At 36.7% G+C, this 15,154-nt stretch overlaps 1 protein-coding gene across 1 annotated transcript in view; it reads left to right on the top strand.

The window, feature by feature from the left end:
- LOC131070888 (carotenoid 9,10(9',10')-cleavage dioxygenase) overlaps nt 1-15,154 on the top strand; it is a 131,086-nt gene that overhangs the window by 74,041 nt on the left and 41,891 nt on the right. The window contains exons 7-13 of the mRNA XM_058006551.2: nt 5,649-5,759; nt 5,884-6,068; nt 6,417-6,552; nt 6,831-6,948; nt 7,150-7,251; nt 7,488-7,739; nt 7,925-8,036. Coding sequence (XP_057862534.1) covers nt 5,649-5,759; nt 5,884-6,068; nt 6,417-6,552; nt 6,831-6,948; nt 7,150-7,251; nt 7,488-7,739; nt 7,925-8,036 — 1,016 coding nt within the window. The remainder of the gene's footprint in view (nt 1-5,648; nt 5,760-5,883; nt 6,069-6,416; nt 6,553-6,830; nt 6,949-7,149; nt 7,252-7,487; nt 7,740-7,924; nt 8,037-15,154) is intronic.

The raw sequence follows: 15,154 nt of genomic DNA, 5'->3' as shown, positions 1-15,154 counted from the left end.
CTCTAGACCCTTTGGAAGGGTCAGGAGCGAAATTCAAGTTTTAACCTTGATCCTTCATTTCATTAATTCCAATCCACCTCAAAAGACAATAATACATCACTCCACTTCCATCTACGCTATAGGAACCAAGGTTTTGACCTCACCCAAGGAGAAAAAAGGTGGTTTGAGGAATTTCGCTTTGCACCCTTTGGAAGGGTCAGGAGCGAAATTCATGTTTTGGACAAAATCCTTCATCCCCTTCATTTTCAATCGCTTCAAAAGGCAAAAACATATCAATCCACCCCCATTACGCCCAAGGAAGAAAGATTTTGGTCAAAACAAGGAAGAAAATATTGTCTATGGAGAATTTCGCTCTGGACCCTTTGGAAGGGCTAGGAGCGAAATTCACACTTTGGGTTGATTTCACACTTCTTCCTCTCAACTCACCCTCAAACTTGATCAAACCCATCTCTCCTCACCACAATCAAGTCAATTTGCCATCCACTTAGCTCAAAACAAGGTCTTTTCAATGCTTTAGGCAAAATAGAGGGTCAAGTTGAGGATTTCACTCTGGACCCTTTGGAAGGGTCAGGAGCGAAATTCTTGTTCTAGGTTGATTTTTACCACCTCATCGCCTCAAACTACCTTTCAAAGGCAGATATGCATCAAAGCCTTCCCAACATGCCTTAGAAGTCAACAAATTTAGTCATATCAAGGAGCAAAATAGAGGTTATGGGAATTTTTCTCTAGACCCTATGGAAGGGTCAGGAGCGAAATTCATCTTTGAGCTCATTTCACACTCTTTTTCTGCCATTTTTGCCTTGGATCTAACTTCTCAAACCCTCTTCTATCATCATGATCAAGTCATCCTTCTCTCAAAGTGGCGTTTACTTAAAGGTTTTGTGAGAAAATAAGGTCATTCAAGAATTTCGCTTTGGACCCTTTGGAAGGGTTAGGAGCGAAATTCACACTTAGGCTCAAATCTTGACTTTGCTTATCCAAACAAGTGCGTTGCCTTCAACAATGCCTGGTAAGAGGATTGGTTCATGGTTTTGGGCAAGGTAGAATGTCTTATGGAGGAATTCGCTCTGGACCCTTTGGATAGGTCAGGAGCAAAATTCTTATTCTAGGCTCAATTCATCTCAAATTTGACTTGGCTTTGCCTTAGACTCAACCCTTGATCCATTTCCTTCCATAGTCTTGCAAATCAATCCAACCATTCAACGACTTTAGGTGAAATCTTAGGTCCTTTGTGAAATTTCGCTCTGGACCCTTTAGAAGGGTCAGGAGTGAAATTCACATTTATGCTCAAATTCTTTACCTTCTTCACTCATCATGCTTTTGACTTATCTTCTTGAATCCTCTCCTTGCCATACATGAATATCATTTGATGTCCGTAGTGAAGAAATAAGCAATAAGGAGGATTTTGCTCTGGACCCTTTGGAAGGGTCAAGAGCGAAATTTGCAATCATGTCCAAATTCCTCACTTTTCATCACTTCTCCTTGTTGCAAACATTAATGCTCTCTTCATACCACCATAAGGACAAGGTTTCTTATGCAAATTAGGACCAGGAAAGAAGATCCAAGGAAATTCGCTCTGGACCCTTTGGAAGGGTCAGGAGCGAAAGTAGTGAATTTGCCTTAGACATCACTCAAACATCCAAGCCTCTACCTCAATCACATTGCTCTTACCTCTAACAAACCACCTTGAGGAGTTCCTGGCTCAAAAAAATGGATTGCAAGGACATTTTAACCATTTTTCCCAAGTACCCCTGGAAGGATAGTACCTATCCTAGAATTTCGCTCTGGACCCTTTGGAAGGGTCAAGAGCGAAATTCATGAATTGGGCTAAATGTTCTCATTTTCCCCTCAACTTTCCCCTCTGACTTGGTTGTTAGATCATTCCTTCATCTTAATCAGGTCCATTCACCTTCAAGGTGATATCAATTCAATGCCTTTTGAGCTCATTAGGTCTTTCCAAAGATTTCGCTTTCGGCCCTTTGGAAGGGTTAGGAGCGAAATTCACACTTCTAGGCTCAATCTTGACCTTTTCATCAAACTCTCCAAGTCTAGGCTTGCCCAAGGCGTCCACAAAGGATAAATAGGTCAACCTCACATCATCTCAATGTCTAGAACTTCATCATTCATCAATTGGATCAATCTCAATCCCCTAAAGATGATATTCACTAACAAAGTTTCATTGACTTCCTCAAACTTAGACAAGACATAACCTAGCAACAAGAGAAAAACTTGATCTAAGGAAGGCCTTCAAAGAAACCCTGACCTGGACCACCTACCGACCCCCCTCAACTCAAGCAGAGCCTGCTATTCAAATGATCCCTCTGACAACTCTCAAAATGCAAAGGCTAATAGACAAGAACCTAAAAGACCAAAAAACAAACCCTAGAAAGCAAAAAGTAGGGGTCCCCATTTGCAATGGGGCAATGTGTGAATACGTCACAACAAAGGGCAAGGATTTAGTTGCCACTACATCATCATCATTAGCTCTGTCTTGGATTATTCACTCAGGTGCCTCACACCACTTGGGATTTTTATAGGTCGAGTTCTCTTCCTTAGAGCATCATAATGTCTTCTATCACTTTGGGTGATGACACTTCAACAACAATTGCAAGGAGAGGATCTATTGAAGTTGAAGGTTTATTCACAAATGTTCTAAGTGTACCTTCACTTTTAGGTAATCTCTACTCAATTTATTAGATAACCCACATAAGGAAGGGAACGACGGATCATTTTTTTCTAGACCTAGTTGAGATTAGAGAGTTGCATAGCAACCATTTGCTAGCATTGGGAAGGATAGATCACTAGGTGAGGATATGCTCCTTCTCACACTTTTCACTTGATGTTTCTCCTATGACATTGCTTACTCGTTCAGATAGAGTTAGCAAATTATGGTGAGTGGTTTGGCTACCTTAACTACCTCCACCTTGAGCAACTTAGGCAACAAGATATGGTCACAGGGTTGCTTAGAGTTAGATTCTCTAAAGGTCTTTGTGAGGGTTGTACCCTTGGGAATCATCCTAAAGAGAAATTTGACAAAGGCAAATCATGAAGGGCTACATAGGTTTTGGATCTTGGGGTAATTTTCCCATCCATTTCATGACGGCTAGACATTTTCTCACTTTCATAGATGACTACTCTAGGTACACATGTGTCTACTTCCTTCAGCAAAAAATTGAAGTCTTCAACAATTTTTTAGACTTAAAGGCTCTTGCTGAAAAACACACTTTGGGTTTGTTTTTTGATCTACTAAAATAAAATAGAAAAAGAAAAGAGGAATTGTAAAAGAAAAATGATGTCTTTCTGTTTTTAAAAAAAAAACCTTCAAAATACAAACCTCTTAAATCTAGCTTGAAATTAATAGTGAGCTCTTCTGACACCTCTCGATGCAACAAAAGTATCTACAAACCTGCCCAAATGTGATTCGACAATCAATTTTTGCTCAAATTCCTTGCTGGTTTCCCTATAGTGCAATCCAAATTTGGCTCAAAACTGTTTTTTCTTCTTGTCCTTTGGCATGGAAATGAAATGAAATTACTTTTAGGGTGGAGGAGGAGATATAGGTGAAAATAAAATAAAATTAAAGTATTGATTTTTTATGTTTTTTTTTTCACTTTTTCTATGTTTGATGCATGGTCAAGTGTAATGCTTAGGACTCTCCTAGACTTGGCTAGAGTCTCGTGAGACTTTGCAGCCAATCTCCCAAACTTGGCAAGCAGAGCCTAGGTAGATCCCGATGACTCCCAAAACACTGCTACTAAGAGTGCTACCTTATGCATAGAAGGTAAATCTATATAGAAAAAAGAATGGATACTATCTAGGAAACTACTAGAACAAGTCATCTAGATTTTTCTCTGATTAACTATTATTAAGTTGCAAGATCTCCTAAGCGACTTGATAATATTTACCTTACAAATAAATTAAAGCATATCAATAGAATGATTGTAGTTCCTGTGTCGACTTGAATTTCATCCTCATAATGCTATCTGCAACAAGTTAGTTTCACAAAATACCAATGAAAATGCTACAAGAAATCCAAACTCAACCAATGACACTACATGAAATACATATGAAATAAAAATACTGATATTACTTTCATGGTTTATGTCTCATTGTGTCCTAACTCCACTGTTCCTGGTTGCAGATGGTGTGCTCTCAGACAATGCACTGATAGCTTCCAAGATGGCATATGAAGAATGGATTGATAACTGATAGTTAACTGATGCTATGATATGCAATACTACATGATTATGCTATATGATAATTGCTATTTGCTTCAAGATTAAAACTCACAGATGCATAAGTTTTACAAATGATTTGCTTGAAAATGTACTTGAAATCTAACTCTCTCACAATTGAAGCTCTTGATTTTATAGACCTTGAGAGGATGAGATGATGTGGCTTAGATCAACGGTCATGATCAGATCTATAGATTTGGATGGCTGTGAGCAAAGGTGAAGGTTGAGAGAAAGGGGGAAGGAGAAGACAAGTGTCACTTATCTCACCTTGACTGGGTTGCCGACTGAGGGAATCTAGGGATGGTTGGAGAAGATTTGGGCATGAGCGGACAAGTGGACTCAAGTGCTTCTAAGATGTAGGGGGTGTTGGAGAAAATATAGAAGATGGTTATGAAATATGTGTACGTACACAATATTCATTAAATTTGGAGGTTGAAGATAAATGATGAAGAAATATTAATTTCCTTAGCCACATGTTGGATGAGTTGAAAAAGGGAAGATGAAGTGGAGATGGAAGGTGAGTTGGAAAAGAAAGATTAAATAATTTAGGAAATCATTTAATATTTGAGACTATAGGATAGGAGAATAACCATTAAATATTAGATATTTAAATGATTGAAGGAGATAACTAAATATTAGATATTTAATTAACTTGGTTAGAAGGATAATTAAATATTAGATATTTAATTAATTAGAGGAATAGTATAGATGAATTAATTAATAAAATATTAATTAATAGAAATGTACGAAATGAATTAAATAAAATAATCTTTTCAAATTAACTATTTAATAGAAGAATAATTATTAAATAAATATAAAATATTTATTTAATTGCTCATAGCCATTTTTATGTGTATACAGTTCCAATACAAGAATTACATATTGTTTTGACACCAAGAAAGCAACATATACTTTTATCAGAGATGCCGATAATCTCTTGAATAACTTGAGATATATCACCAAAAACTGCTTGGTTATGTGCAATTGATCTATCACGCAAACACTAAAGTATGATCTTAAATATTCCACCTGAAGACTTGAGGCAGGAATTTGAATCAAGTTGCGAGTTATTGTGTTTCATTTTTAAATTATACAATATTAAACTTAGCTATATTGTTTACCCTATATGAAAATAGAAAATCAAAGTTCCTTTACCATTGAGTGAATGAATTGGGTTCCTATAAATCAAAAGAAATTTGAAATTTGAAAATAATGACCAGTAGATGCCAGAGGCTTGCAAATTAGTATAGTTTTTTAGTGTTTTTTATTTGTTTGTCATTTATATTTTTCAATGTTAAGCACTTCAACTGTATATCACAGATATTGAAGCATTCCCAGCATATGTCAAAAACTTTATGACATTCAATGCTGGTTAAGGATATGGACTAAATTGCTCAACTCTTTTAATAACAGATGTGCTAAGAGTACTTGAAGATGGGGATCTACAGACACTTGGGCTGATGGATTACGATAAAAGATTAACTCACTCCTTTACAGCACATCCAAAGGTTGACCCTGTTACTGGTAAGTATAGCAAAACGTGAGAATGTACATGGCTAGGCTAATTCTGGACAATAGTACGTATTATAAATGATACTTAATAGCAGATGGAACTTTCTTTGATCCTTTGGTTTCAATTGGATTACAGGAGAGATGTTTACATTTGGCTACCAATTCACTGCTCCCTATGTTACATACCATGTTGTCACTAAGGAAGGTTACATGCTTGATCCAGTTCCAATAACGATTCCAGAACCTGTCATGATGCATGATTTTGCAATAACTGAAAACTACGCAATTTTCATGGATCTTCCTTTATGTATAAACCCCAAGGTGACTAAACCTTTCAATTTTTTTAGTTTAAAACTATTTTCATGTCAGATAGCAATTAAGAAGGCATACAACATTAAAAAAGAAAAAACCTGTTTCAAGTGAAACGGCAAAAACAGTTGCAAGGAAGGAACCCGACGTCCAATGAATGAAATTTCAAAATTAGAAGTAACTCCGGGATGATATTTGATCAATAAGATCACTTTTGAATTTGAAGTATAAACAAATTTCAAAATCGTCAGTTTAGAAACACTTCCCTGTATGTAGCTGAACTAATATATTTCGTATGAAATTCAGATTGACGTGTAAATGATTCAAACCTTTAGACTCCAACTTGTGTTTCTTCTACAGAATATGATGAAGGGAAAGCTTATTCTTACTTTTGATCAAACCAAGAAAGCTCGTTTTGGAGTACTTCCCCGATATGCAAAAGATGACCTTCAAATGCGTTGGTTTGAGCTTCCTAACTGCTACATTTTTCACAATGGTAATGCACTAAAGACAACTTGAAAGATCCTCTTCTTTTAAGTTGTCATGGTTCTGTTGCAAAAGACCCGTTCCGCCGGTTGCATAGAGCTACAAACTTGATTATTTCATAAAATCATGTACAGCATTCCTTTTTTCTTTTGTCAGTACCCCTGAATCTGCTACAATATTTTTTTTTAGGTACATAATTATATCAAAACTATCAATTTAATTCTATAGCTGGTTAGAGGAATTACGATTTTATTCATGCTGTTTGTATGCTTGTTTCAATTGTTTCAGCCAATGCATGGGAGGAGGGTCATGAAATTATTCTTTACACATGTCGCCTGTTGGATTTAGATCTTGAAATGGCTGCAGGACCTGTCAAAGAAAATTTAAAAAACTACACAAATGAATTGTATGTTGTTCATTCTCTTCGGTGGTCTTTGAATGAAAGATTTACAAGTATCATTTGATGCTTATTGGCCAGTTTTTCCTGAACGTTCAGATAATGCTATGAATATCTGGCCTTTGAATATGCACAGATTTCGCTTGTATGCAGTTAGACAATTTGGAAAAATTCAATGTAGATATTCATTTTCTCATTGTTGTGGGTCAGCTATGAAATGCGATTCAATTTAAAGACTGGAGATGCTTCACAGAAGAAGCTTTCAGAATCTGCTGTAGATTTTCCACGTATCAATGAAAATTACATCGGAAGGTAATTACTCAGTGAAACTGTAACTACAGAAGGTTGGATTGCCATGTAAATTTCCCTGTTATTTCTGCATATTCATGAATATCTACCTTTTGAGGTTTTCAAGGTTGCTTGATAAATGTTTATTTTCTTCCTCTGGTCAAAGAATTCTGGTGGACAGTCTTTGGTTTTTCTGTACAAATCCTATCATTAAGAGAGATTACCAATATTTTTCTTTTGTATTTTGGCCATTCATATAGGAAGCAACGTTTTGTGTATGGAACCATATTAGATTCATTGGCAAAGGTGAAAGGTGTTGCTAAGTTTGATCTCCAAGCTGAACCGGAAGTGGGTAAAAAGCAAATTGAGGTTGGAGGCAATGTGAAGGGCATCTTTGAGTTTGGGCCTGGAAGATTTGGTTCTGAAGCTATCTTTGTACCAAGAGAATCTGGTGTGGACTTAGATGAAGATGATGGTTATTTGATATGCTTTGTCCATGATGAGAACACAGGGTATGTGTAGTTCCCATATAATTGCGATGAAGATAACTTAGTCTCTTTGTATTGTTAGATTGACACAGCAGGACCTGAAGATATAGACATACATATACATATATGCAAAGATGTGAATAGCTGTACAGCTAGAATCACTATCATGTGAATGGGTTTGCTAATCAAATTATTTGTAATGATAACAGTAAATCGGAAGTTAATGTGATTGATGCAAGAACGATGTCTCCTAAGGCCATAGCAATTGTTCCTCTTCCAGCAAGGGTACCATATGGGTTTCATGCTTTCTTTGTGACAGAGGTATGCATAAAGTCATTACATTAAATGCTTTTTTCATTACCACACATTTTATCCAGAGTTATTTGGGTTTTTAGTAGGTATAAGATTTTATCAATTACAAACGAAGAAAAGTAAAAAGGCAACCTACAAGGACACTTCAAGTTTGCTTGCTTCTAGTGGACACATACACAAAGAAAATAATGGCTATGCTTTTTTAGTAAATTCAATAACGTTAATTCTTGCCTCCTGATTCTTAGCTTAAAACCTGAAATCTAATTGTCATGAGTGCCTTTGAATCGATTGTTTCCTGTAAATGAATGTATATTATAATTTCAATTTATACTTGTGTTAATTTTCACATGAAGTATCTTCTCCTCATGTTTCTATTTATAATTTTTCATCATGTCTATATAGTATATAGTATTGCAAGAAAATAAAACACAATCTTCCAAGTTATCTAGGATAAATGAATAACTAAAGCAAGTTATTCAAAATTAACGTAGATAAAAGATCTGAGACAGTAACAGCATTAAATATTCTTTTTAAAACGATTTGTGTACTTAGCTTCAAATGTGGTGAGAAGAAATCTTCTGAAGACTACTCGCAGTGATCCAAAATGCAACTCAGTAATCAAATCTGTGAGTGATGTACTCTGACAAATGGCCCGATATTCCACTCTCTGCTATGTGTCTATTCTACGCCTATAAAACTGATCTCTGTCCCAACATAAATGAACCTGTCACATGGATCCAATCTGTGTCCATGGAATTGACTTGTGTACTATTAATGAACGTGACCTGTCCACCTTGCTATTTGGGACAACTATCTGCAAAGCAAGTTTTGATGAATACCTGTGTGAGTTTGCTAAGTGAGAAAATTTGATGTTTTGCCAAATCCCTAGATTGGATTTAATGGTACACAAATTGAAGACACAGCAACATTTAATATACCTTAGTCTGTCACTAAATGTGGATGTTGATGTAATTTGACGATGCCCTGGAAGTAATGACCATAGTTGGACTACTTGCCAAGGCCTGAAAAAAAAAATTGGCACAAACTCGGCAAAAACTTGGCAAAAAACTCGGGAACTTAAAAAATTGCTTAAATTTAATTAGAAATGCATTTTTTTACAAAATTCAATGAGAAGATGCACCCAATGAGTCAATAAATGAGAACACAAAAGAAACAACCTGAGTCTAGATATATTTAAACGCAAAATGGGTACAAAATCGCATCCCCATGAGGAATGCTGATGGCTGGAAGCAAAATAGTAAATAGTTTTTGTAAAACTAAAAGTAAATACATCAATACAATTACATCTTCCTCTTCCCAGCTTTCGTAAAAACTAGGGGAAGAGGTGGAACTAGAGGGTCTAGTCCTAGAAGTCTGTTGTGGGTGTGATTGTCCCTCCTCCCTTGGTATGACTGGCTCAAGTTGTGGCTCGTCCTCCATCCTGGATGTAGCTCTACCTCTAGCTGCTCGTGGTACTGGCAATGCCTCCTCATTCTCCTCAATGTCATCTAGTGTGAAACCAAACCCACCCCCCTCCTCTTCCATAGCCTGCCTCTGCAATCATTGATGTCATTCTCTGTAATCAATGGAGGCTGCTCCTGCAATGTCCAATCACTGTAAGCAGCTATATCATCCAAATCAATTGGACCATCTGGTGCTTCCTCTACCTTCCTTATGTGCAACCGAAGATTATATTGCACAAAGACAAGGTCATTGAGGCATTTTTCAGCTAACTTGCTCCTCTTCTTCGTGTGGATGGACTCAAACAAGCTCCAATTGCGCTCAAAACTGGATGAACTAGAAGGCTGACATAAGATTCTGAGGGCAAATTTTTGAGATTTGGGGTATTTCCACCCCAACTTTGCCACCAAGCATCTACAAAAGAAAATATTGAAAAGTTAGAAAGCAAAGTGAAAAGTGAAAACATATTTTATCAATATATCAATTACTTTAGACCCCAAAATCCGAATGGCCAATAATAATATTAAACCTGGGGTTTGAGTGGCTCTTCCTCTCCTGGCCAGCTTTGAAGAGAATAGCTTACCCTTTGCTTCCTCATAATTTTGGAGATCGGCCACAACGAGGTCTCTCACCTCAACCTCAGGTATCATCCTCTAAATGCATGTAGTGAGGCCCTCCATGACCTCTCCATTAGGATCTGAGTAAGAATCCTCAAACTTAAAACGAGGGTTGAGGTAGTACTATCAGCTCCACCTCTTATCAATAATTTTCCAGATGGGATCAAATTTGAGTCTATCCCCCTTCTAGTAATTTTTGATAGACTCATTGGCCCTATCCATGGCCTCATAAACATACCCCATTGGGGTTTGATCCCCATCTACCAAGCGGAGAACTCTAACCAAGGGCATCGACACCTACAATTGAAAAATACAAATTACCCTTCTAGTAATTTTTGATAGACTCCTTGGCCCTATCCATGGCCTCATAAACCTATCCCATTCGAGTTTGATCCCCATCTACCAAGCGGAGAACTCTAACTAAGGGCTCCGACACCTACAATTGAAAAATATAAATTACAAAAAGATTAATTATTGAAGTTACAAATTAATAATGAGAGACTTGAATCTATAATAATTAATATTCAAGATTTGCAGTTACCTTCACAATTTTTGTAGTCTTTTTGTTAAATTCGTGCCCTAGATCAGTAATCAGATTTGTAACTTAGTAAACTATAATCAAGTAAATTCAAGAATGAAACTAGGAACCAAGAGACAAACACAAATACCCTGGGAAAACCTCCAAGGAGGAAAAACCCAGCATTAAAGACCCACAGGTCAGATTATGTATTCACTCTTATTGCACAAATACAATACTTAGCTTGCTTTTCTGAATCTGATCTTTATATATCAGATCTGCCCTTTTTGCATGCTTCAAGACTGCACCAAAATGCCCTATATCCTCTTGAATAAGTTCGCCCAATCCTTGGACAAGTTCGCACAATCCTGGATAAATTCGCACAACCTTCTTTAGTGATTTCACACCTCTTGTTTGTAGAGCTAATTCGCTGATTTCATGGATAACTGAATTGTCTTTGTATTTGCAATTTAACCTTTATTTATATGAGTCTTTAACCCATATATCCTAGGTCGGCTTTAGTCCCTTTTGGCGCCAATTTGTGGTGTGTTGCTTTTAGTGAGGCATGGAGGATGGGGCTAGACTTGTCTTGGCGGCACGCTACCCCTTTAAGATAGGACCCAGTCCTAAATGGGTTCGGATGTTGCCTTAAGGCAATCCGAACCCATTTTCCCTAGTTATAAACAACACTCCCTCTTAACTAGGGAAGAGGAGAATACATTATCTGAACCTTTAGAGTTCCATCTAGCACACAAGCATAGAATTACATCTCCCACCTAGCACACAAGCATAGGATGGTTTTAGCACACAAGCATAGAAAGTGTAATACAAGTGGGTCTTTACATAATTACAATTTTCCATCTAGCACACAAGCATAGATTGGATATTTTTCATTCTTGCACACAAACAAATAATGATCAAAGCACAACAGATAGAGTCACTGAGATTGGAGCTCCCTCTCAATCAGGGTTTCACTTTCCACAATACCAAGTCTGTCTCTGAAGTATTCGAACTTCACCCTGGATAAGGGTTTGGTAAGAATGTCTGCAACATGATCATCTGTGCTAATGTACTTTAGTTGAATGGCGCCTCTTTGCACCATATCCCGAATGAAGTGATAGTGCGTTTCCACATGTTTGGACCGGTCATGGAACAAGGATTTACTGACATCTTTATACAGCTTTGATTATCACAATGAATGGTGGTAGGACCACTAGCGTGACCAAATAATCCAACAAGGAGTTTGCGAAGCCACACTGCTTCTCTGGATGCAACAGATGCTGCAATGTACTCAGCTTCTGCAGTGCTCAATGCTACGGAAGATTGCTTTCTACATGCCCAAGAGATCACTGCAGCGCCCAAGTTGAAGCAGATACATGAAGTACTTTTCTTGATACATTCATTGTGCAATCTGTAATCTGAACTCAGCCAACACTCCTTAGAGAGGACCACAACAAGTAGCCAGTAACCATAAGTAATAAGTAACCAAATCACATAACGGTAACTTATCATGGATCCTTTTATAATATTCATCTTGCCTTGCCTGTAGAGGATGAATCCAAAAATTTATCATGTACACCTGCAAGACATGAATACAAGCACAAGTATATATATGCACATCATGGACTCTTTCCATGATATCTATCACGCATATACACCATTCATTGCTTGCTAGAAATGATGAAGAGCTTCCATTTCAATATTCTCTCAGAGAAGATTGCAGCACCAACTTTATTTGCACACTAGTATTCTCCTTAATCTTCTCCCAGAGAAGAATGCATTACCTTTACCTCAGTCTTCTTCCAGAGAAGAATGTAACATCAGAAAATCATAATCTTTCATCTTGCTCACAAGCATAGAATGAAGTTACATAAACCATAGTCCTCCATTTTGCACACAATTAAAGAATGAATAAACATAATCTTCTATCTAGTACACTTTCCATCCAGCACACAAGCATAGGATGAAATTCCATCTTTTCTACCATCTTACATTGCCCGCAAAGGATGGTAACAATTACTCTTTTCCCTGAGAAGATTACACTACCACCTTACATTACCTGTAGAGGGTGGTTGATGAAACATAATGCATCACTGAGGTTGAGACTCCTTCTCAATCAAGGCAGTGTTCTCCACAGCTCCAAGTCTATCTTCTGAAGTACTCAATCTTCAAAAGACTTGGTGAGAACATTTGCAACACAAGATTATCCTGCCATAAGACACTGAATTTTCAGGTATCTCTATACGACTCTGATAATAAATAATTATAAGAAACCATTCAACAAGAATTTGAAAAACCACACAATTTCCTTGATACAGTTCATGCTCCAATGAATTTAGCTTCAGCAGTACTCAGTGTGACTGAGGATTGTTTGCTGTAGTCCTAAGAGATCATAGGGTATCCAAGTTACAACAAGAGATTGAAGTGACTTCCCTTATCTGAGACACTTCAGAATCTGAGTTAGCCTTCTGAGGTGATTACAGTCTTCTGCTCACAATCATTTGAGATTTTCAAAATGCAACAAGATATGCTTGGCAACAACAACATGTTTCAACCTTGATCATGAATTAGCTGAGGCATCCACCAATCAGCTGCTTGTCTTTAGATGGATCTGCAAAATCAGACTTTGCTACAGATATCCTCAATCTTTATGTTAGTTTTCATAAAGGTTTACAATCCATTATTTTAAATATCAAAAGTATACTTGACTTGGAATAATTTGGTTAGATCCTTGAAATATTTCTAATCCTAGAAAACAATAAATTTAGATCCTTGCGCTAATTATTCCTTATATTCCAATGATGAGAATAGAGTTAAATCACCACATCAAAAACCAAAATACTTTAGAACTTTACAAAACCCTAGACTTAACAAATGATTGTCAATTCTTTAATACCAAGTCTTTATTGAAGATAGGACTCCCTCTTAATCAAATAAGAATCAATAAAGGAACCAGAAATCATATAAAATTGAAGATGCTACTTGCTTTTCTCTTACTTTCACCTTCTGCAAGGTGAATTTTCAGAAAACCTTCATCTTTAACCCCAAGAGGCTGAGATACAAACTAGTTCCCATCCGAATAACCATGCTGAGATTCAAGCAAGCAAAATACATAAGCCAAATCATCTTTCAAACTGAACAACTGAAAATGAGATTTCTTAGAAACCCAATCACAAGATATAGTATGACTACATACATATGATTGATAAATATCAAGTAGAACAAAATCTTTATACTTTGCTGAACAAGATCCTAATTATATTCAGCTTTGGTGGAAGTAGAAGAAATTAACGAGTAAATTGCTTACCTCAACCTGAAGAGATCTCAATGCTAATCATAGAAGGAGACTAGTGACTTGTTCATCTTTCACTCTTCCTACATATGCTATTTACAACAATACATTCTAACTTCTACTATGTAGGAAAGAGCATCATCATAACCAATTAACTGAAAGCAACTTGTCATGGTTATTTTAACAGATAACTGACACATAATAAAACTGCATTTGTCACAACATTTAATGACATGAGCTTGAATGCAACAGGGATGATATAAGGATGGTAACTCGGGATAACACAAGCACAAACTTGCTTGTAGACCTATAAGGATAAACACCTCTCACCGGGAACCTCAAAACATGATTGGCCCGACACGGGTTAATTCAAAGAGAATATCATTTTCCTTTCACACAACCCAACAGGGGTTTTACAAAACTAAGTAAGCACAAACCCATAAGAAGCAAATATTGATAATGAAACCCTTATTATTACAACTTGACAAAGAAACCCCATATAGACAAATTGACAAAGTTATTCAACAGGAATACTTAACCTTCAATTATCATAAAGTCTCTCATCACAAAGTTAATAAAGAATTAAGAAAAATACACCTGTTGATGTTTAGATAACACTGACACTGGAACCGAAAGCTTCCCCAAAAGAAACTATCTTTGCAGTCTATCTTCAAAAGCCATAATTCGCAATCTCCTCTTGATGTGCCTTAGCATAGTCAACTAGGGTTTGAAGATTGGTGGGAATACAACTGATTTTGTTAGCAATACAAAATAGTAGTTGCATGTCTAGTAGCAAAATAAATCTACCATACCATCAAAGATTCAATCATTATTAAAATTGGATTGGATCACATCAAGGGTTAAAACTTAAGAATCATGAAATATATACCAATCTAGGGTTTAGACCAATTCTGAAAATCAACAACTCTGAAGGTCTGAATAAGGTAATAACTCCACAGTATACACTTTGCATTCCAAAGATCTGAAAATCTGAAAGGAGAAATATCAGTTACTTCCTTCTTTGGTTCTTCACTCGAATCTCCACAATCTTTAATGAATTAAAGAATGACTCCTTGATGAGGACCCGATGATGCCGTCTAACTTCACCCCTGTCATTATCTTAATAAAAGACGAACAACAACCTGAGGGTAAGAGCTTACTGAAATCTGAGGGTTAGTATAACCTTAGCTCTGATACCATGTTAAATTCGTGTCCTAGATCAGTAATCAGATTTGTAACT

The sequence above is a fragment of the Cryptomeria japonica genome, chromosome 9, assembly GCF_030272615.1.
Source record: "Cryptomeria japonica chromosome 9, Sugi_1.0, whole genome shotgun sequence".
NCBI lineage: Eukaryota > Viridiplantae > Streptophyta > Pinopsida > Cupressales > Cupressaceae > Cryptomeria > Cryptomeria japonica.
This window is presented reverse-complemented; position numbering and strand designations above follow the sequence as displayed.